At 42.0% G+C, this 21,824-nt stretch overlaps 1 protein-coding gene across 1 annotated transcript; it reads left to right on the forward strand.

The window, feature by feature from the left end:
• The first annotated feature begins 135 nt into the window (after positions 1-135).
• On the forward strand, positions 136-20,711 carry LOC134220992 (glutactin-like). The gene is made up of 6 exons (XM_062700167.1): positions 136-863; positions 18,620-19,061; positions 19,124-19,648; positions 19,722-20,096; positions 20,155-20,485; positions 20,550-20,711. Exons 2-6 carry the CDS (start codon positions 18,642-18,644, stop codon positions 20,660-20,662), a joined length of 1,764 nt encoding a protein of 587 aa, XP_062556151.1. The 5' UTR covers positions 136-863; positions 18,620-18,641; the 3' UTR covers positions 20,663-20,711.
• The last annotated feature ends 1,113 nt before the right edge of the window (positions 20,712-21,824 follow it).

Below are 21,824 nucleotides of genomic sequence, written 5' to 3' on the forward strand. Positions count from 1 at the left end.
GTTGTTTTGTGATGAGTAAGTAGTAGATAACATTTCTGAAATCGTACAATTGAACACTTTGGACATGGATACAAAAGTTAACATGATCTCGTCATATGATGACGAGGTCAATTTTGAATGATTTCTTTATCTTCTGAAATAAATATTTCACACGATTGTAACCTGCAGACATCTTATTATAAGTAATATAATGAATAAACCTACACATAAGATAACAAATGCGTTACAGCTAGCTGGAAGCTTCCGATAATTTGATTAGCCTCGAACCCAACCACTTTCTCTCTTCTTCGTTGCCCGTAACAGGCTAACCAGTGAAAGTCTCCTAAATTCGGTTACTCATTATCAGTACATTTTTATCGAGTAACATGAAGTACCCGTGTCTAGCCCATATCTCTTTTCAATTCAATAAATGCTGCGCTAATCCAGTATACCATAATACGTACACCCCGCAAAAAAATCAGATGGTCAGTTTCAGTCGGTTCGGGCATTCGGAATAGATATAAGATATTATGCCGATTCCTATCGGACCTTGGCTTCGGGAGGCCGAAAATATGCGATTTGGTTTAGGATTGATAACAGCGAGGACACGTGTAATATTTTCAAAACTGGAAGCTATTTAAGGAGCGACTGTGCGATGTTGGGCGGTTAGTATGATTCTTGTTAGCATGTCGACTGCCAATTAAATCTCAATTAGCGATAAAAAGTAAAATTGATGTAAACTGCACAAGGGCATTGTTTTCCGAAATATGCGTGCAAGTAAAAATCAGTTATATAGTAATATAGAAGTGGAGTAGTGTAGCTGTTTGTGGTCCAATAAAAAGTGGAAAGAAATTGCGGAAAAAAGATTATAGTGTAACACAAAAGTGAGTGTCACAATTAAAGCAACTTTACTAATGAATAAATTGAAAAAAGTAAATCAATGATACTTTCAATCAGTAAATGTAAAAGTTATAAAAAGATGTAAAAGTTTTTTACTCAGAACGAAACATTCTGTATCACACAGGATTTTGCTGAAAATAGACCGTGATTAATCCACGTAGTCGTTGTGGTGCCGTTTTGATGCATAAAAAAAAGACATATATGCATCTTTTTGTGATTAAATCAGATGAGTATGAGTTCAAACAAGTGTCTTTCAACGAGTATTCTACATTTTTGAACACTTTTTCATCATTTTCAAACGATTAAGTTCATCTATATAATAAAAATGAAATGGTCTGTGTTCGTATCCGCATAACTCGAAAACTGCTGGATGGATTTTATTCATTCCTTCAGCAGATATTTTCGTTATCGTTTCCGACGGGTTTATATGATATTTCCTCATGCAAAAATCACGGGTAAGATGGAGTAAATCGTGAAAAACTAAAATTAAGAATCGTATGGAAATTTCGCATGGGAAGTTCACAACGCGCATTTTCGCCTACTATGCAGGACAACGTCTGCCGGGTCGACTAGTCTCTAATAAAAATCGAGATAAAATTCCCTGGGGAATGCGAGCAAATCTAATTTTAGGATAACAGTTAAAAACGAAAAACATTTTTAGCTGAAGCCCTTACGCCTATAATTATTTCGTCCTCAATGTGCACAGATAAAATAAAAAATAATAAAAATAAAATAAAAATATTGACAGTGCAAACATTCTTATCATTTTTAAATGTATATGCCGTATAAGTAGTGGAATTTAAGTTTAACCACTACTAAGTCTACTAAAGAACAAAGAACAGCGTATTAGAAATATTTCATTAAACACGCTCCAAAGTTCATTCATTATCATCAAAAATTTCAAAGTATGTACTACGCTAAGTGCGTACGAATGAACTCATCCATTGTCTTTTTAATCTTTCTGTGAAGCGAAACAATGGAAGGATAGTTCATAATGCAAAATGTAATTAATGAAAAAAAGGCATCATAAATAAGATCATCAATCCCTTAACAAAATTAACCGTTGTATTGGGTTAAAAAGTTGCTTTTAGCTCTGAAACTAAACATATAATTATCTTTGTCTATCTTCTTCTTCTTCTATATGCATAGAAATGAATTTCTGTCTGTCTGACCCTTCCGAACCGATCAGCGTGAAATTTTGTATACAGGGGTTTTTCGGGCCAGGGAAGGTTCTTAAGATGGTTCAAGACCCCTCCCCCTGGAAAAGGGGGAGCTCCCTCCCAAATGAAACACAAATTTCCACAAAACTCTGAATGACTGATTCCCGATTTCAACTGATACTATTTCAAGCGCTTGAGGCTGTGAACCATTCCACCGATTCGTTTAACTTTTAGTTAAAATTTGACAGTTCGATGGTTATTTTCTCATCGTGGTTAAAATTTTACCCCGAAGCCGATCCATTTGAGTTTTGACAGATTGATAGTTATTTGGAACGAAATGAATTTGGCGCCAATTTTCTCGCGAACAAAGTTTAACTATCGAACTGTCAAATCTAACCATGCTCCGGAGCAGGGTTATTTTTAACCACAGAAAAATAACCATCGAACTGTCAAATTTTAACTAAAAGCTAAACGAATCGCTGGAATGGTTCACAGCCTGAGAAATGGTTGCATGAAAATGACATTTACATGTAACCAAGGTGTACAGCATCAGGTACGCTCGTAAGAAAATCACAGCAGGACATTTCTTTACCGCCATTGGAGCATAATTGTCCGATACCCCGAGGCGTGGTTTCATTGTCACGTGCACGCAGCGTTGAAAAGGCGCTACGTGGGCATCAAGCAAAATGTAGGAATGTTGAAACCGCAGGGCTTAGCTTGCGCAAAGATAGTTTGACGTCACATATTTCCATTCTAACTGAATGTTTACATACGTTCTAGGCCTACCTTGTTCTATTGTATGCCATGAGAGTGAACTTCTTCTGACAACATCGAGTTAGCGAGGAGAAAATGCATAGGGAAATAACTAATTCGACTTCGACGAATATCGAGTAAGGGAGATATCGACTTACGGAGAGAACGCAACATACTAGATTGAAGGGACTTTGAATCTCATCGTGTAAGGGAAAATATCGAGTTACATAACATCAAGTAAGGGAGAGTTCACTGTATTTATGTAATCCTTTTTAAACCGCCTGCAAAAAAACCGCCTGCAAAAAAGGGAATTTGGCTGCGGCAGCTGTCAGAAATCTTGCTTTGAAAAAAGGGAAACAAAACTTTGCAGAAAAATAATAACAACTAACAACATAAAGGTTCCCCCAAACACACGCGACACGACAGTCGCGACGCGATTCTATGGCTTGGCGACAGCGATTCTGTCGCCGTTGGTGTGGAACCGTAAATAGAGAATTGCCTGCAGCGACCCAACGATAGAATCGCGGCGACTAGTTGTCGCCGTGGCGGCGATGAAATCGCTTAGGTCTGGGGGAGCCTTAAAATGTTGATGAAAATCATGATGAGGATGACTACTTAAAAATATTATTTTCGGATTGTTTTACAATGTGCTTCCATCGGAATGATGTGCGCATTCAATTTCATGGTGAAAACTATAGGGAAAAAAGTAAGATTGAACACCACGCGCTCTCAAAATAATGTAGTTTTGGCCATTATATTTATAATAATTGTAGCAGCAATATCCCTAATTTCCCTTGAATATATTGATATTTCTCCCCAATATATTTCTAATGAAAATCAATGACCAAAAAAGGGTTTTACGCGGTGAAAACATTACCTAATCATGCATGTCAGTGATAAATTTTACCGACTTAAAAATGCTTCTCCATTTTCAATATGGCCATCATAAATTTCGATTAGTAAAATGTTGCTCTTATTAAACACCTTTATAAACTCTTTGCAATGCAAATATTCTTATTGGGATTACTCATTGCACCACATTACGATCAAAAATTTTGGTTTTGATCGAGCTGTGGAAATAGGATTTATTACACTCTGCATCACAACTGTAGAGTCGCTCATAAGGTCAATAAGCTTTTGACGTTTGAAGGTTTTTCAGCATATTTACGGAAGGTTTATTGATAGCAATAAGAACGACAATAAAACTGAGCAACTAGCTATGGTGATTGCTATTATAAATCCGCTATAAGAATTACATAAATCCAAGAAGCATGGAAAATTTTACTTGGGAGGGTGGGTGTATCAATTGTCGCCGTACATTTGAAAAACTATTTTTTTTTTAAATAAGTAAAAGGCATGTGGGTAAACTTTATATATCGAGCGGAAGGTTTTACCTCCTGCTGCTTAAAACAGCTGTGAAAACCACAATAAAATTTGTTATAATCCTTAAAATTGATTAATCCATAATAGGAACGCATGCACCAGTTGTGGCACTATTCTTAATTCTGGTTCCTTATTTGGCAAATCCCATTTTTTCTTATGGGATTGGCCAAATTGGGACCATTAGTGCGATAACTGGTGCAAAGGACGTCAAAAATTAAGCAAAATCATTTTTTACAATTATGCTTTGCTTGTTTTAAAGGAGATCAGAAGTGTTTTCGTATCATATGAATATGCTTTATCGATATGAACTTTTGCGGTTGTTGGGTTTGCGGTGATTTTATTGGCACTAACTGGTGCCATAGGCACGACTGGTGCTTCTAGCCTACCTGTATGCAGGTATCAATATTCCGCTGTAACTTATTTATAATCATCTTCATCGTCATCAATCTTCCATCGTTTTAGGCTTAATTTAAATTTATCCTATTTATTTTGACTTTTTCTTGTCAAACTTCAACTCTTTGCAATTTGTTTTGGACATTTAATTGTAAGAGTTATCACATTTGATTTGTTAATCTGTGAACTCAAATTTAATCAAATATGCTTCTTCTTTATCTTCTTTCCTCTATCTAATGTCTTGTCCCTTCTTCCTTCTTCTTCCTGTTTCCTTCTTCCTTCTTTGTTTTGTCTTCTTCCGTCTTCCTTCTTTTGCTTCTTAATTCTCCCCTCTTACTAATTCTTTCTACCTTATTTCTTTTTCCCTCTTCAGGGCTGGTAGCGATTTTAGGGATAAATAATAGTGACTTTAGTGATTGAAATAATAAAAATAGTGACCAAGAAGTGACTTCCATATTTAAGTATTTTATAGTCTTCTATTATATAGTCTGTTGCATAAGTACAGTACACATTAACTAAGTGAACACCAGTTTGCAAGAATAAGCTCTTTATGTGAAGAAGCCTGCAATGAGGCTCGTTCTGGAAGGATCGCAAGTTTAATATTCAGAAACGAGTTTAATGTTTTTTCTGTCTTTGACGCCGCACAATCGCGCAATATTCTTCCTCGACATCGGCGTTGCCGCAACTAAAGGTCAGGGTTTCTACTTTTTATTTCGATGAGACTAGAGTAAGCGTTTTTCGGGTTTAGGGAAAACCTTTTTACGTTGTTTTCGGCGAGGAACATCACTAACCCATAATTCTCTCAACAAATATTGATAGTTGACAAAGCGCATATTCAGCCAAACATAGTTTCTGCAGCTAAAAAAAAGCTTATTCAGCTTAAATTGTTAGTTGGATATTCTCTAGAGCAGCGGTTCTCAACCTGGGGTACATGTACCCCTGGGGGTACCTTCGCTGTTCCCAGGGGGTACCTTGGACAAAAATGCGTAATGGCGGATGTATTACAGTTTGATCCGAAACCTATTGATAAAGTTTTGATTATTTTTATGCTCAAAATTTGTATTGCACATTATGGCAAGGCGATTAGTAAAGCAAAGACTTCTGAATCCTGACCACCCCAACCACCAAATGAAGGGAAGGCACTGTGTAAGGAACAAAAGATCAAAAGGTCAAAACGTCGAATGAATTTCAAAATGTATGTATATGGTATTATGGTAAGAATATGCTTCTGAACTAAAATCTTGATTCTAAAGGTTCGGAAAGCTATATTTGAGAGGCATGAAGGCCTTTCTCCGAAAAGCTCGGAAGCCTCCTTTCAAGAGGCTCGGAAGCCTCCTTTCAAGAGGCTCGGAAGCCTCCTTTCAAGAGGCTCGGAAGCCTCCTTTCAAGAGGCTCGGAAGCCTCCTTTCAAGAGGCTCGGAAGCCTCCTTTCAAGAGGCTCGGAAGCCTCCTTTCAAGAGGCTCGGAAGCCTCCTTTCAAGAGGCTCGGAAGCCTCCTTTCAAGAGGCTCGGAAGCCTCCTTTCAAGAGGCTCGGAAGCCTCCTTTCAAGAGGCTCGGAAGCCTCCTTTCAAGAGGCTCGGAAGCCTCCTTTCAAGAGGCTCGGAAGCCTCCTTTCAAGAAGCTCGGAAGCCTCCTTTCAAGAAGCTCGGAAGCTTTCTTTCAAGAGGCTCGGAAGCCTCCTTTCAAGAGGCTCGGAAGCTTTCTTTCAAGAGGCTCGGAAGCCTCCTTTCAAAAGGCTCGGAAGCCTCCTTTCAAGAGGCTCGGAAGCCTCCTTCAAAAGGCTCGGAAGCCTCCTTTCAAGAGGCTCGGAAGCCTCCTTTCAAGATGCTCGGAGGCCTCCTTTCAAGAGGCTCGGAAGCTTCCTTCAAAAAGGCTCCTTTCAAGAGGCTCGGAAGCCTCATTTCAAGAGGCTCAGAAGCCTCCTTTCAAGAGGCTCGGAAGCCTCCTTTCAAGAGGCCTGGAAGCCTCCTTTCAAGAGGCTCAGAAGCCTCCTTTCAAGAGGCTCAGAAGCCTCCCTTTCAAGAGGCCTGGAAGCCTCCTTTCAAGAGGCCTCCAGAAGCCTCCTTTCAAGAGGCTCGGAAGCCTCCTTTCAAGAGGCCTGGAAGCCTCCTTTCAAGAGGCTCGAAAGCCTCCTTTCAAGAGGCTCAGAAGCCTCCTTTCAAGAGGCTCGGAAGCCTCCTTTCAAGAGGCTCGGAAGCCTCCTTTCAAGAGGCTCGGAAGCCTCCTTTCAAGAGGCTCGGAAGCCTCCTTTCAAGAGGCTCGGAAGCCTCCTTTCAAGAGGCTCAGAAGCCTCCTTTCAAGAGGCTCGGAAGCTTCCTTTCAAGAGGCTCGGAAGCCTCCTTTCAAGAGGCTCGGAAGCCTCCTTTCAAGAGGCTCGGAAGCCTCCTTTCAAGAGGCTCGGAAGCCTCCTTTCAAGAGGCTCGGAAGCCTCCTTTCAAGAGGCTCGGAAGCCTCCTTTCAAGAGGCTCGCAAGCCTCCTTTCAGGTCCGCTTTTCATATATCTTTATATGAGGGGGTACCTCAATGAGCGCAAAAGTTCGAAGGGGTACCTCTCAAGGAAAAGGTTGAGAACCGCTGCTCTAGAGCTTGAAAGATAAACGAAAATTATACCCATTGAATGATTTTTTTTTTCGTTTCGGTGATTTTCCTCTCATCTATTTTTCGCGAGATTTATTATCGATAATTTGAAAAATTGTAATTTCATGAGTGATTCTCCTATCAGGTGAGTGAGCAATACGAACCCTGCTAAACAAGTTACTTGAGCGTATTTAAGCTTATCTACAGCCGTTTTCTTGGTAAAAATCTGGTTCCAATACATCTCAATTCTGTACTCTGTACTCGAGGTCAGTACTTTACATTTTAACAAGCTCCATTCATAGGAGGTCCTACTGAGGTGAACCAACCCAGGGCTGAAAACCTCAATGATAAAGAAAAAAATAGGAGGTCCTCCGTAGCTACTGGCAATATTTTACAAAAGATTCTTTAAAGCAGACTTTTTGATTACGTGTTTACAGCAGCAACGCAAATCTTCTTTGCTTTATTGAAAACGTGGAGTATGAGTATCTCCTTCAATTAAGTAATCTCTGCTATTGCTTTATCCCCAACAAAAGCATTTCCGCGGGTAGCGAGTTCTCTATATTGTCCACAATGTCCTCTGGAAAGTGACGTGATTGAGGGCCTACAAACTCGACCGAGAATGGTTCACACAAACCTGATCAGCTCAGTGTGCATTAGATGCATGAGTGGCTCTTTCCTCTAGAACAGCGGTTCTCAACCTGGGGTACATGTACCCCTGGGGGTACCTTCGCTGGCCCCAGGGGGTACCTTGGACAGCAATACGTAATGGCAGATAATTGTGATTTTTTTATTTCAAAACTTTGTCTTGTACATAATATGCATAACGATCAGTAAATCAAATCCTATTAAATCTTGCCCTCCACAACCAGCACAGTGTAAGAAGGAACTTTTTTTTAAATTAAATTCGTTTATTTCAGATTTTTGGTTTGTCACATCATTTTTTACATTTCAACATTTTTGGAATTCAAAAGTAATTTATAGTATCTAATGTATCAGAATAACCTTTTGGAGGCATTGATAACCTAACTACTATGTACACTAATATTTACAATAAAAATTTGATAACCTAGATTGGAACTAGCGCCCTAATTGGAGCCTGATCCGAATGCCAGCATCGGACCCTAAACTTTTCTTTGCATTCACCAAGGCGTTCATGTAAGGTTTTTATCCCGGCCAGACGGTGGACCTCGGATTTAGGTAGACGCCGTGCGGTAAGACGCGCGGCTACAAAGCAAGACCATGCTGAAGGTGGCTGGGTTCGATTCCCGGTGCCGGTCTAGGCAATTTTCGGATTGGAAATTATCTCGACTTCCCTGGGCATAAAAGTATCACCGTGTTAGCCTCATGATATACGAATGCAAAAATGGTAACCTGGCTTAGAAACCTCGCAGTTAATAACTGTGGAAGTGCTTAATGAACACTAAGCTGCGCTGCTAAGCTGACCAGGCCCACCCTAGCAGAACACGCCTGCGACGATGTTGTGCGCATTGGAACTCGCTCCGCTGATTGAGACCCGGAATGTCCTTGCCGACAGGTAATTGTTGATGATTTTCACCAGGTAGCTGGGAAGATTGAAGCGTTGTAGTTTGTACACCAGGCCATCATGCCATAGATTGTCAAATGCCTTCTCGACATCGGTCAAACTTGTTCCGTCTGAGGACGTTGGTAACTCGAGTCAGCTGGTGTACAGTTGACCGACCGCGTCGGAAACCAAACTGTTCCTCAAGCAAGATGTTTGTTCATGATCCTCGATTATTTAATATAGGCCGTCAATTCGCCAGCTGAGATCTCCAACTCCTCCGAGAAATCGTTGGGAATCAAATGGATGTTGTTAGCATGCTCGTTGACGGCTGCTTCGTGTGGACAGACGATGTTCTATCCGAGATTGTGCGAACTGACGACCTATTTCAGTGACTTCTCTGCAGGAGTTCTCAAATGATCCTTAGAGCCATTATTGTCTAGTGGGATAAAAGGGGAAATGGGCCGAGGCTTGGATTTTAGTATTTTGGTCATTTTCCAGAACGGCTTTGCATAATCTGGGAGAGTGCGGATCTTATTCGAGAAATCGTTATTTTTTAGGTCCACCATTCTGGCCTTGATAATTTTTGTGATTCGATTGCAGCGTGCCTTAAGCTCAGGCAGTCCAGTACGCTGAAACTGCCTGCGAGTGACATTCTGCAATCGAATCAAATCTTTGGTGAGTGTATCGATGTTTAAGGAGTTGCTTACCTACCTAGCCGAGGAGCCCACTTCCGCCACCACCGGATAGTGATCCGAACTGAGCTCCTGGTAGACGATCGGCTGCGAGACGTGGTCGTTCATGTTGGTTATGTATAGGTCGAGGGTTGCGTGGACACCGGACCGACTCAGCCGAGTGGGGGAATCCGGGCTCAAGATCGTGTAGTGGCCTTCCTCCATGTCGTTGCTCCAGATGGTGCCGTTTCGATTGCCGCGACTGTTGCCCCAGGCTTGATGTTTGGCATTCAGGTCGCCGGCAATGATGTACTGCCCTTGTCTCCGCGTTAGCTTGACGATGTCCCTCCGAAGGGCGGCCGATGAACCATCGCCGGCTTTAGCTTGAGTTGGGCAGTACGCCGCGATGAGCGTGATTGTGCCGACGGAAGTAGTCACTTCGACACCGATGGCCTCGATGATGTTCAGCTGGAAGCTTGGCAGCAGACGACAGTTGATGTTGTATCGGAGTGCGATGGCCACACCACCTCCCCTGGACGGCCGGTCGAGTCGCACGATGCGGAAGTTCGGGATGTGAACGCTCACCTCCGGTTTAAGGTGCGCTTCAGTGATGAACGCCACGTCAATCTCCTTTTCCTCGAGGAAATCAGCCAGCTCGATGCTTTTGCTCTTGAGCAAGCAAGCGTTCCAGTTGACCAGGCCCACCCTAGCAGCCATTTTAAATAATGAACATACCAAGAGTGAAGACCTGGTCGAAACGGGTTTTGCAGCGGGAAAGGCGAACTGTGCAAAGATCGGCATCAGCGGCTCCGGAGTGTGCAACGGTGGAAGTACTGGTACCGCTCGTCGGGGAGCCATGTTAGCAGGAAGGCTCACCTCGTCGATCACTGGAACACAGTTCCTCTTCGGACGGGCTTTGGAGGATGCTTTCCTTCGGATTTCCAGGAACTCCCGTGTTTCGGACAGCCTTTCGTAATGGTCCGAGGTTCTTCGCCACAGTTGCGGCACTTTGAATCGACCACCTCCATCTTATCACACTCATCCGTCGGTGCAGTTCGCCACACTTGTTGCAGCGCGCGGCCATGTGGCAATTCCGGGTGCCATGCCCGAAGTTGTAACATTTGGTGCACTGTGTCACGTCACAAGGTGGTCGATTGTAAAAACGGCACCCCGTCCTAACTTTTGACAGGAAACAAATATTGTCATTGGGGGTGCTGACAACCAACCACCTTTTTCTGAATGGCATAAAAGCAACGCTTCACAAAATTGTTAATATTTTTTTTTTTCAATAGATTGAATAAATCAAAACTCTTCACCAGTTATTAGCTTATGTCCATAGGCTTCCATTGGTATGAAAATATCACCACGTTGTGCAAATGTTATGAATTAAAAACAAAGGGTGCCGACAGCCGACCACCTTCCCTTATATTTCCATTCCAAATAAACGGTGCTGGTCAATATGCGCCACCCAAATATAATAATCAAAATATTCCGATTTGAAATAATCACATTCTTAGGCTGATCATAATAAGGGGAAAATATTTTTTGTATCTAAAGAAAAAGGATTGTCGACGTAAACGCCAAAATTTTATCAAAAAATGCCAAAAAAACAGTCTATTAGAAAAAACTATACAGAGTTTTTGACATAGGTTTTCGTGTAAAGGCTTGTAAATGTTTATTGGTTTCAGGCGCTCACGATTTTGAGACAAAATTTGGGTCATGATCCATTTTTGTGCATTTTACACAACCGGAGGGGATTTGGCTTCTGAAAATAGTTTTGAACAAAATAGACAAATACAAATAGATACGCAGATAACATTTTACAACACTGTACCGAAAGATGTTTATCCGCATAGTTACGGTGTAATTCGTAGATTGGGCACTATAGTGATACTCATGTTTTCTTTTGAAATCCTTATTTAGATTGCTGTCCGAAATCAAGGTGGGTGTGGTCCTTGTTTTAAATCTAGGATAAAAATCACAAAAGCATGAGGATTACTACTCCTGGCCATGCCCATCTTCACCGTAACTTGGGAGGGGAAGGAAGTGTTGGTGTAGTACTTACTTAACGAGAGGCCCCCGACTCAGCGACACCCTCATAAGTACCACGGAGTTAGATATTGGGATTTATCCGACCAAACCATTGGGCCAAAACTCATCTGGCCGAACATATTTAGCTAAATGAACCTACGGCCGAAAATGTCGTGCGGTCAAACTGGTCATTTGACTGAAAACTCCTTTGACCAAATAGGTCATTTGACCGAAAATCCTATTTCACGAAATGATCATTGGCCGAAAAGGTCATTTGACCGAAAGGATCGTTTGGCAGAAAGGACATTTGGCCGAAAATGACATATGACCAAACTGGTGGACATTCAGTGGGCATTTGGCTGGCTTTTTAAACGGCTTTTTTGTCAAACGATCATTTCGGTCAAACGATATTTTGGGTCTAATGACCTATTTGGCCAAATGAGCATTTCGGCCAAATGACCTGTTAGGGCCAATGGCTTTTCTGGTAAAATTAGCAGTGAAATGTTTGGCCCAAATGTTCATTTCAGCCAAATGCAATTTGTCTAGATGAATTTCGGCTGACCGGCTAAGTGGCACTTTTTTTAAAATAATAAGCTATGGAGTTTCCAAAGATTTTTTTTTCGATAATGCAAAAAAAAATCCCGTAGAAGTGAAAAAAAATCCATCAAAATTCCGAAAAACTTGAAATGCCTAAAAGTTTTCTGTGAAAATAGAAAAAAATCAACGTAGATGTTCCGAAGAATTTTAGTGGAAACTCCAGAAAGTTTCCTGTGGAAATGCCGAAGAGTTTTCCTTACAGTTTTCATTAGAAAATCCGTGCAAAAACGTGTTGAAATCCACAAGCTCCCGCAGAAGAAATTTCCTTGGAAATCCCGGAGAATTTCTTATAAAAATTCCAGAGAGTTTCCCGTGAACTCTCTAGTCATCCGCAGATATTCCGAAGAATTGTCTGTGTAAATTTCAAAGAATTCTCAACAGAAACAACAGCAAGAACTTTTCATGGATAATCCAAACATTTTGCCGGTATAAATATGCGACAATTTCCCGTGCATATTCTGAAGAATGTGATTGTATTCTGAAGATGTGATCTTGAAAATTCCTAAGAATTCTGAAAATTTTAAAGCAGTTTCTGTGGCAAATCCTAAAATAAAATGCATATAAATATTTTGGAAAAAAAACTTGAAGAACTCATTATTTTTTTTTCTGGCAAAACTCGAAAGATTCTCCCGTTAATGTCTTGAAAATATCCCGGAAACAATGCTGTTTTTTTTTAAGAACGAACCTTATACAAAAATACCACCACGCCGATTCACGCCACCGCCGACTAAAATAGCTTTCGACTTGACGCCGAAAACGCCGCCGCCGATTTTCGGACCAACGCACGCCTCTAACGTCAATCGTTACCGATTGTCGCTTCTTTTTTCTCGGACGCCCTCTCTGCAATTTTAATGATTGTTCTGATTGCATCCACCGTCAATCTGCCTTTTCGGAATCCGAACTGCGTTTACGATAGGCCGGTTTCGCCCGCGTCAGCCTATTAAGGAAAATCCATTCCAGAAGCATCCAGCAGGCATATGGAAATATACGATTGTGGATTCGCCGGCGATTTCCCTGTTTTCTTCAGTAGCACCAGTTTATGAATCTTCCATTTATCCGGAAAGTAACCATCTACTAAACACAGGTACGGAAACGCCAATATCGCGGTTTTCAAAGCGACATTTGGAATTCCATCCGGACCCGGAGCTTTCTTCATCTTCAAACCATTCGCCACTGATGACAGCTCGTCATTGGAGACTTGCATACCTGCAGCGGTTACTCGGGTTTCATCTTCGTACGGTGTAGACAGGTTTAAGAATTGACCAAAAAGTGGCTACTTTCACATGGAACCAGCATTCCAGGGTGTTCCGGAATGTGACCAGAAGGATCATATACATAACATCTAAATATATTCCTATGAGCTTCTTTTCCAAAATCATGAAGTTTGTCGGAAGTCGTGGCTCGATCAGACAGTGGTCATTTTTCCGGGATGGGAGGTTACCCCAGTATTCCCATCAATATCTCCGGAACCACGACCAATGTCCATGAAATTATAAAAATTTTGTGATCGATTGCAGAAAACAGAACCAAATTCCGATGTAAGATTGCGGAGAACCATCATTTTGATAATTTAGTTTTCCTTGAACAGAAATGTAAATGTTAAAGAAATATCATCAGCCAAAATGTACAGATGCTCCGTAATAATAGGCTGCCAGAGCAGCCTACGGTTTGATACACAGTTAATCGCACCCACTCGACCCAGTCAACCAATGCTCTCGACGATTACGATAAGGAGCAAGAGATAGAATACGTGCTTGGCAGCGACTACCCGGATGGGGCTAGACAAAGCTTCGGTAAGCAGGACTCTCCACGCAAAACCTTTGTACTACGCTTCGATGAGGCAGACAGTTTTGTTCGGAAGTTCCTTGCGTATAAGGGCGCTCGATGCGTATAAGGGAATTCGTTGACTTGCTCCAGTGTGATATGGTCAATATGGTCCACACCTGATCTTCCGGAGTGGAATCCTGGCTGCTGCCGTCGGAGAGTCGTGTCTATTTTCTCATGAATCCGATTAAGGATAACTTTACGCAGAACTTTGAGAACAATGCATAGCCAATTGTCGCACATTGTCAGAATTCCCCTTTTTTGAATACGCATCAGACGATAGTACTCCTATCACGTACTATCGTCTGGTGCGTATTCAAAAAGGGAGATATCTGACAATGTGCGAAATCTAAAGCGTATGTGTTCTATTGGTCTTCTCACCAACCGCACTCAGCGGACGGATGGCTTGGGATGAGCCAACAATAGACTCGTACGATCGGCATCTGCTGCTGTCTGCTTGCTCGACATACATCATTCAAACACATCACGGTAAAAACAACCTAACACGGGGAAAAACTCGGAATATGACTCAGCGGTACATTACTAACGCCTGCCCCGCACGGTAGCTCGATAAAGAATTTTAATCACATATGATCGAGCAAGTAATAAATAAAAAATAAAAAATCACGATACTTTTTGTTTATGCCCTACATCAGCGGTTCTCAACCTGGGGTACATGTACCCCTGGGGGTACCTTCGCTGGCCCTAGGGGGTACCTCGTTAATGGCGGACATATTACAATTCCAATTAAAATTCATTGATAAAGTTTTGATAATTGTGTATTTTCTATTTCAAAAAATTATATTGTACATAATATGTAATGCGATCAATAAATTCCAATTGAATCCTGCCTTCCACAACCAGCACAGTATATGAAGGGCTGCGGAACAAAAAATCAAACGAACAAAACGTCGAATGAACAAAATGATTTTTTTTTCACTAAAGCTCGGTTGCTTAATTGCAAGAGGATTAGAAGCATCCTTTTACGCCTCTCGAAAGCCTTCTTCCAAGCAGCTCGAAGGCTTCTTTTTAAGAGGCTCGGAAGCATCCTTTCAAGTGGTTCGGAAGCCTCCTTTCAGGAGGTTCGGAAGCCTTCTTTCAAGAGGCTCGGAAGCATACTTTCAAAAGGCTCAGAAGCCTCCTTTCAAGAGGCTCGAAAGCCTCCTCTCAAGAGGCTCGGAAGCCTCCTCTCAAGAGGCTCGGAAGCCTCCTCTCAAGAGGCTCGGAAGCCTCCTCTCAAGAGGCTCGGAAGCCTCCTCTCAAGAGGCTCGGAAGCCTCCTCTCAAGAGGCTCGGAAGCCTTCTCTCAAGAGGCTCGGAAGCCTCCTCTCAAGAGGCTCGGAAGCCTCCTCTCAAGAGGCTCGGAAGCCTCCTCTCAAGAGGCTCGGAAGCCTCCTCTCAAGAGGCTCGGAAGCCTCCTCTCAAGAGGCTCGGAAGCCTCCTCTCAAGAGGCTCGGAAGCCTCCTCTCAAGAGGCTCGGAAGCCTCCTCTCAAGAGGCCTGGAAGTCTCGTCTCAAGAGGCTGAAGCCTCCTCTCAAGAGGCCTGGAAGCCTCCTCTCAGGAAGCTCAAAAGCCTTCTTTTCTAGAGGCTCAAAAGCATCCTCTCAAGAGGCTCGGAAGCCTCCTCTCAAAAGGCTCGGAAGCCTCCTCTCAAGAGGCTCGGAAGCCTTCTCTCAAGAAGCTCGGAAGCCTTCTTTCAAAAGGCTCAAAAGCCTCCTTTCAAGAGGCTCTGAAGCCTTTTTCCAAAAGAATCGGAAGCCTCTTTTCAAGAGGTTCGGAATCCTCCTTTCAAGTGGTTCGGAAGCCTCCTTCCAAGAGGCTCGGAAGCCTTCTTTCAAGAGGCTCAAAAGCCTTTTTTTCTAAAGGCTCAAAAGCCTCCTTTTCTAGAGAATCAAAAACCTCCTTTCAAGATGCTCGGAAGCCTTCTCTCAAGAAGCCTCAAAGCCTCCTTTCAAGAGGCTCTGAAGCCCTTTGCAGGAGGATCGAAGGCTCCTTTCAAGAGGCTCGGAAGCCTCTTTTCAAGTGGTTCGGAAGCCTCCGTTGCCTTCTTTCAAGAGGCTCGTAAGCCTGCTTTCAAGAGGCTCGTCAGCCTCCTTTCAAGAGGCTCGGAAGCCTCGCTTCAAGAACTTTAACTTTGTGCAAAAGCCCTTCGGCCTCCACTTTTGTTCCACATTCCACCACAATTGAACCATTCATACCATTTCGCACATTTTTTATTCCCATTTGGGATGGATTGATTTTATTTCTTACCTCTCGTTTTGTCTGTTGATTAGTTTTTTCTGTGACTGGTTTGATGCGCACCGTGCACTCAAGTGTTGGTTTCAAACCTTTTCTTTTTTGTTCGATTTCTCTATTATTTTCACTGTCACCGTTTTGTACGTTATCATACGTTTGACCGTTGCCAACAGATTTAGAAGTTGACACACTTTTATTTCGGATTCGACCTGAACGCAATACAGAATCATTCACAATAACTTGTTTACCACTAACGATTCTGGCATAGCTGGTTGATGGATTTCCATTCATACGCGCTAAACCTTCGTCTACACCAGGGGCATTATTCTTCAAATTCTGTTTTCAGCACTTAGACATTGATCTACATAGCTTTTCACTTTAATCATTTGCTCTTCAATACATTTTTGGATAAATGTTTTCAAAATGTTCTCACTGTTCTTTATCATTTCGCAAGCACTATTTTTTTCACAATTATACTCAATCTTCTCAATGCGACCCTCAATGCATTTAATTGCTTCCAAAATTTCATCACATTTACCCATCATTGTATTCAAGCAGATTTGTTTCTTTCGGCAGTCATGACACATATACTTCATGCACACATTTTCACGCAGAGCTGTTGCTCCCGCACTGGTTAATTCCGCACATTTCGCATGCAAAACTTGTCCACAGCCACCGAAACAGAAAACTCTATCGTTGACTGCATTTATTGGTTTAGTGCAAACATCACACTGTACCGACATATTGGCCAGCTTGTTGTCGGTATTGTTCTCACAACGGCACGGCCGTAGGCCGCTTTGTTCTTTAGCTTCCAATTAGAAGTAAAAGTAAATGCTGATCTCGCGAATGAATTATATTTACTATATTTCATCAACCGTTGATTATACTACGATATACTATACACAGTTTGATAGGAAATTTATTCCCGCGTCTAATAATATATCGTTTGTCATTAACTTTGTAATATTACACCTTCCTATTTTTATTTTAAACTCTGCTCGCGATCTTCACATCTGTTTCTATTTCACTTTGACTATTTGTGACTTGTTAGAGGACGAAATTTACATCAGCATAGAACGAGGCAAATTGACGATTTACGTGTTGTGCCATTTACAATGACGACAAATCAAAAGTCAATGTATTATAGAGGAATACGAATTTTTAATGAATTACCTTTAGATATAAAAAATGCAAGAACTGTTATTGAATTTAAAAGAAAGTGCTCTGAATTTGTAAAAACTATGTTTATGTTAAGGTGAAAACTGTATGAATTAATTCTAATTATCTGAAGATAAATAAATGAACTATTATTAAGAAGCTCAGAATTCTTCTTTCAATAGGCTTGGAAGCATACTATCAAGAGGCTCAGAAGTGTTCTTTCAAGAAGCAACGGAAGCTTCCTTTTAAGTGGCTCGAAAACCGCCTTCAAGAGGCTCGGAAGCCTCTCTACAAGAGGCTCAAAAGCCTCTAATAAAGAGGCACGGAAGCCTACTCTAAAGGGACTCAAAAGCTTACAGGAGCTTCTCTTCAAAGGGGCTCGGAATTATGTTTTCAAGAGGATTGGAAGCCTACTTTCGAGAGGGGGTACCTCAAATCATGCAAAAGTTTGAAGGGGTACCTCTCAAGAAAAAGGTTGAGAACCGCTGCCCTACATAACAAAACAAGCGCACGCAAGAAGGTCGCAAGAATAAAATGTTTTTTTCGTATTTGTGTTGCGATTATTCCCATTCCTGCTAGCAAATCGTTTACCAACGTTTAACGAATTTGTGCACTGAAATCCATCCCAAAATAATCGTTGAAAGCATTTATGAACAACGCAGAGGTCTACAATGGGTCTGGATTCCAAACGACAATCGCATGCTAGTTGACAGCATTCCATGCCCGACATTAATCTGTATTTTGTTATAGCAGACTCATTTCATACTATAACAAAAACATCGACTTTGGCAGGCGTTGTGAGGAGTTTTATTGCATCGAACATTTTAAAACTCGGCCACGACATTCTTTGATATTTCAAAAAAATATGTATCACGTATTCGAGATCCTTAAGCTAATAAGTTGTTGATAGCTGCTTGGACAGTATTCCAGTACAGTATTTGAATAGTGACTAGTGGATATTGTTATCACAACTATGAAAGCTATTCCCCGCTCTCGTGCGTTAGCGTTAGCGTTAGCGTTGTTACGGTATACTTCGTAGATTGGACACTAGTGATACTCATGTTTTTCTTTTGAAATCCTTATGTAGAATGCTATCAGAAATCAAGAAGGGGAGGGATTCTTGATTTCAGTCTAACAAAAAAATAACAAAAGCATGAGGATCACTACTCCCGGCCACGCCCATCTTAGCTGTAACTAGGGATATGGAAGAAAATGTTGATGTAGAACTTACTTAGTGAGAGGCCCCCGACTTGGCGACGCCCTCATAAGTTCTACGGAGTTGGTGTTTGGGTAGGGTAAGATAGGTCAAGGATGTTTTCCTCAAGCTGGCAAATCGACCCATAGCATATGTAGCTATTCCCCGCTCTCGTGCGCTACCGCAACTCTGGAAAACTATGACCACTTAATGATACTTATTTTTCCTGAAAATCTTCCAGAAACAAATATCAACCTTCAACCATGCCGATTGTTTCCAAGCACATCGCCCGCTATGTGGGACAAATAGTTCCAAATTTGTTACCGTCAACAACTCGCACCACGTCGGCATTCCTGGTACAGAGCAGAAACTGTTCTTCCGGAGCGGATCCAAACTACCCGGTGGTAAACCTTCCCGGGTTGGGAAAACTGAAAGGATCGCTCACCAAGGGGGCCTGGACCGGAGTCCCGATACAGCAGTTCTTGAATGTTCGGTACGGCGAACCGGCCACCGGAGACCGGCGTTTCAAAGCCCCCGTCCCAGCAGAGCCGTGGGAAGGCATTAGAGATGTGTCGAAACGGGGTCGGACTTCTCCCTACTACGGTGATATGAAGAAGATGCCCAAAGAGCAACTCCAGGACGATTTGGAAGATTGCATCAGCTTGTGTGTGTACACGAAGGATGTAAGCATCAAACTTCTTTTTTTTTATCAAATTACATTAAAATTATATAAACTTCTGCATAGCTTTCAGCCAAGAAGCCGGTAATTGTCTACATCCACGGTGGTGGATTCTATAGCGGGAGCGCCGTCCAACACCCGCCGGAATACCTCCTAGAGAAAGACGTAGTCCTAGTGGTTCCCCAGTATCGGTTGGCTGCGCTAGGTTTCCTCTCCACCAAAACAGAGAACATCCCCGGAAACGCTGGAATCGCTGATGTGCTCCTAGCGTTCCAGTGGGTTCAGAAGTACATCGAGCACTTCGGAGGCGATCCCCAGCAGGTGACTGCATTCGGTCAATCCGCGGGAGCCGCCATTATTTCAGCTCTGACGTTTAGCCCCGTGGCTGACGAGTCTTTGTTCAGCAAGGTCATCCTTAATTCGGGATCTGGATTGGCTAGCAGCTGGTCAGTTGACATCAACTCCGAACGAAATGCAAGAGACATCGCTCGGAGGGCCGGATTTGATCCGAAGGCACCGTTGGAAGAGGTGGAAAAATTCTTGATACAACTCGACACGTATACATTGTTGAAGGCGTTTTCGCAGCACATGGTTAGTAGCTTGTTGAAGGATAAATGGAGGTTGAACTTTGGTGATAATTTCTTTCATATCTGACATTTTACAGTGGCAAGGAACTCCGAATGGAATAAATTCCATTGGTGGACATCGGTTCACGATCGGTGGCCCATCACCTATTCTTCCAAAGAGTCCATATGAAGTGATGAAACGGGGTGGAGGCCGCAAGAATCTTCCCATGCTGACGGGAGTAGTTAAACATGAAGGCACTTTTGCTTTGGTGGATATTTTTGCCATATTGGGTGCCCTGAAGGTGCTCGGAAACAAACAGTTTATGCAGTACGAGCTTCTGGAAGAAGTTCCAAGAATTTTAGCGTCCACTGAAACCAGCAACTCATTGGGACCGTTGATCGCCAGAGCTTTGTTTAACGTTGACGATCTGAAGTCTGGGGATGTTCGGAAACTCATTCCTGCCTTGATAGATGTATGTATTAAGAAATTGTCAAAGTATATAGTAATCAGATTACGCATCCTTTCGACAGTACTGTGGAGCCGTCATCATCAAGTCTACAGTTCTACGATCGGCCCAGTTCAACAGTAAACACAACCCAGATAACACTTACGTGTACAGCTTCGACTACTACGGAGAGCACACGCGATTCGGATTCGACCAAGACATCAGTAAGATTCCGTTCGATGGAGGAGTTCACCATACCAACGACCTTCTATATCTCTTCCCGTATCCGAAAACTGCCGCAAAGCTCAACGAACAGGATACTGAGATGGCTAAAAAGATGGTCGACCTATGGACATCATTCGCAATCGATGGGGTTCCGAAAACCAAGGACCTACCCGAATGGCCAGTTTTCAACAGTAATGTTTATATAAAGCATATTTAAAAGAAGCCATATGCAAAAAAAGAATTTTCTATTTTCAGACGTTTACGGGCCCTATCTCCACATCAACAAGCAATTCAGTATCGGACAAAACTTCCTGGATGAGCACACGGTTGCGGGTGACGAAGCAGCAAAAGCTGCAAAGAAAAAATGACTTCAACGTCCTTCATTATTTCCCACCGAATATAAATGTGAAACGTGTACATACTAAGATTAGCAAATAGATAAAAAATAAATCACAATCAACGTCAACAAAATTGTCTTTCTTCCGATTAAGATCAGTTTCTGTGCGGTGATAACAAAAGTATAAAAGTAGCCATGCGTCATATGATCGGCAGCTTGCATTTTCGATAACGGGGTTACGTCAATATTCCATCGAAAACATAAATCCATCAAACGCACTCAGCTAATCTATTCAAATTGGACAGATGGGGTTCGTTTATTTGTTCCACTTTTTCAGCTGTTGTGGTGGGCAGATAAAGGTCATGAGCAGTTCAATTTCAGCTGCACTTTCGACTTTAATTGTATCCTATGGATAAGGTCTAAAATTTGGCTGAAAATAGAATATGGACTAGTGGAGAATTATTCCTTCAAAAAAACACGAATCATGAAAACTTCGACTAAATTAGTTCGGTTTCCCTTTATCAAGCGTGGCGACTCTGATTGTGAATTAACTTCGGAACTGTTCTGAAAAGAAAGAAAAAGGATAACCACCAAGACTATTCGTTCAACACGACGTTGCATTGAATGCTGATAAGAAAAGCGTGGGTCCACTCAAATATATTATCGAACGATTTTCAACAAATGACAATTCCTTTTCATTACCATCCTGGCAGTCAAATCTATGTGTGCCTTTATGGAATCATTGGAAGCGTTGTATTAGGGTAAAACGTCCTATCGTTGTGGTATGTCCTAATGTTGCGGTATTGTTAAAATAGTCTATTCAGGATTTCTCGCTTAACTTTTCAAAAGGACCTAAGTAACATTTTTTTCATGAATTAATTTGAATACTGCAATCAATAGCTTTCATGTTGTTCTGTTGATTGCGCTATTCAAATTAATTCATGAAAAAAATGTTACTTAGGTCCTTTTGAAAAGTTAGGCGAGATTTATTTGCATTTATTTAGTTTACATCTAAACAGATAACACTGAATCAACAATTTGATGCCACAATACACGGTTCGAGGACGCATCTCTCCATTTTCGAATCCGCCAAACGCTCGCCAAGTCATTCTGTACCTGGTCAGCCCTCCTGGCTCGCTGCGCTCCATGCCGTTTTGTACCTGCCGTATCGGGTGTGAACACCATCTTTGTAG

This window comes from Armigeres subalbatus, chromosome 3 (assembly GCF_024139115.2).
Source record: "Armigeres subalbatus isolate Guangzhou_Male chromosome 3, GZ_Asu_2, whole genome shotgun sequence".
NCBI lineage: Eukaryota > Metazoa > Arthropoda > Insecta > Diptera > Culicidae > Armigeres > Armigeres subalbatus.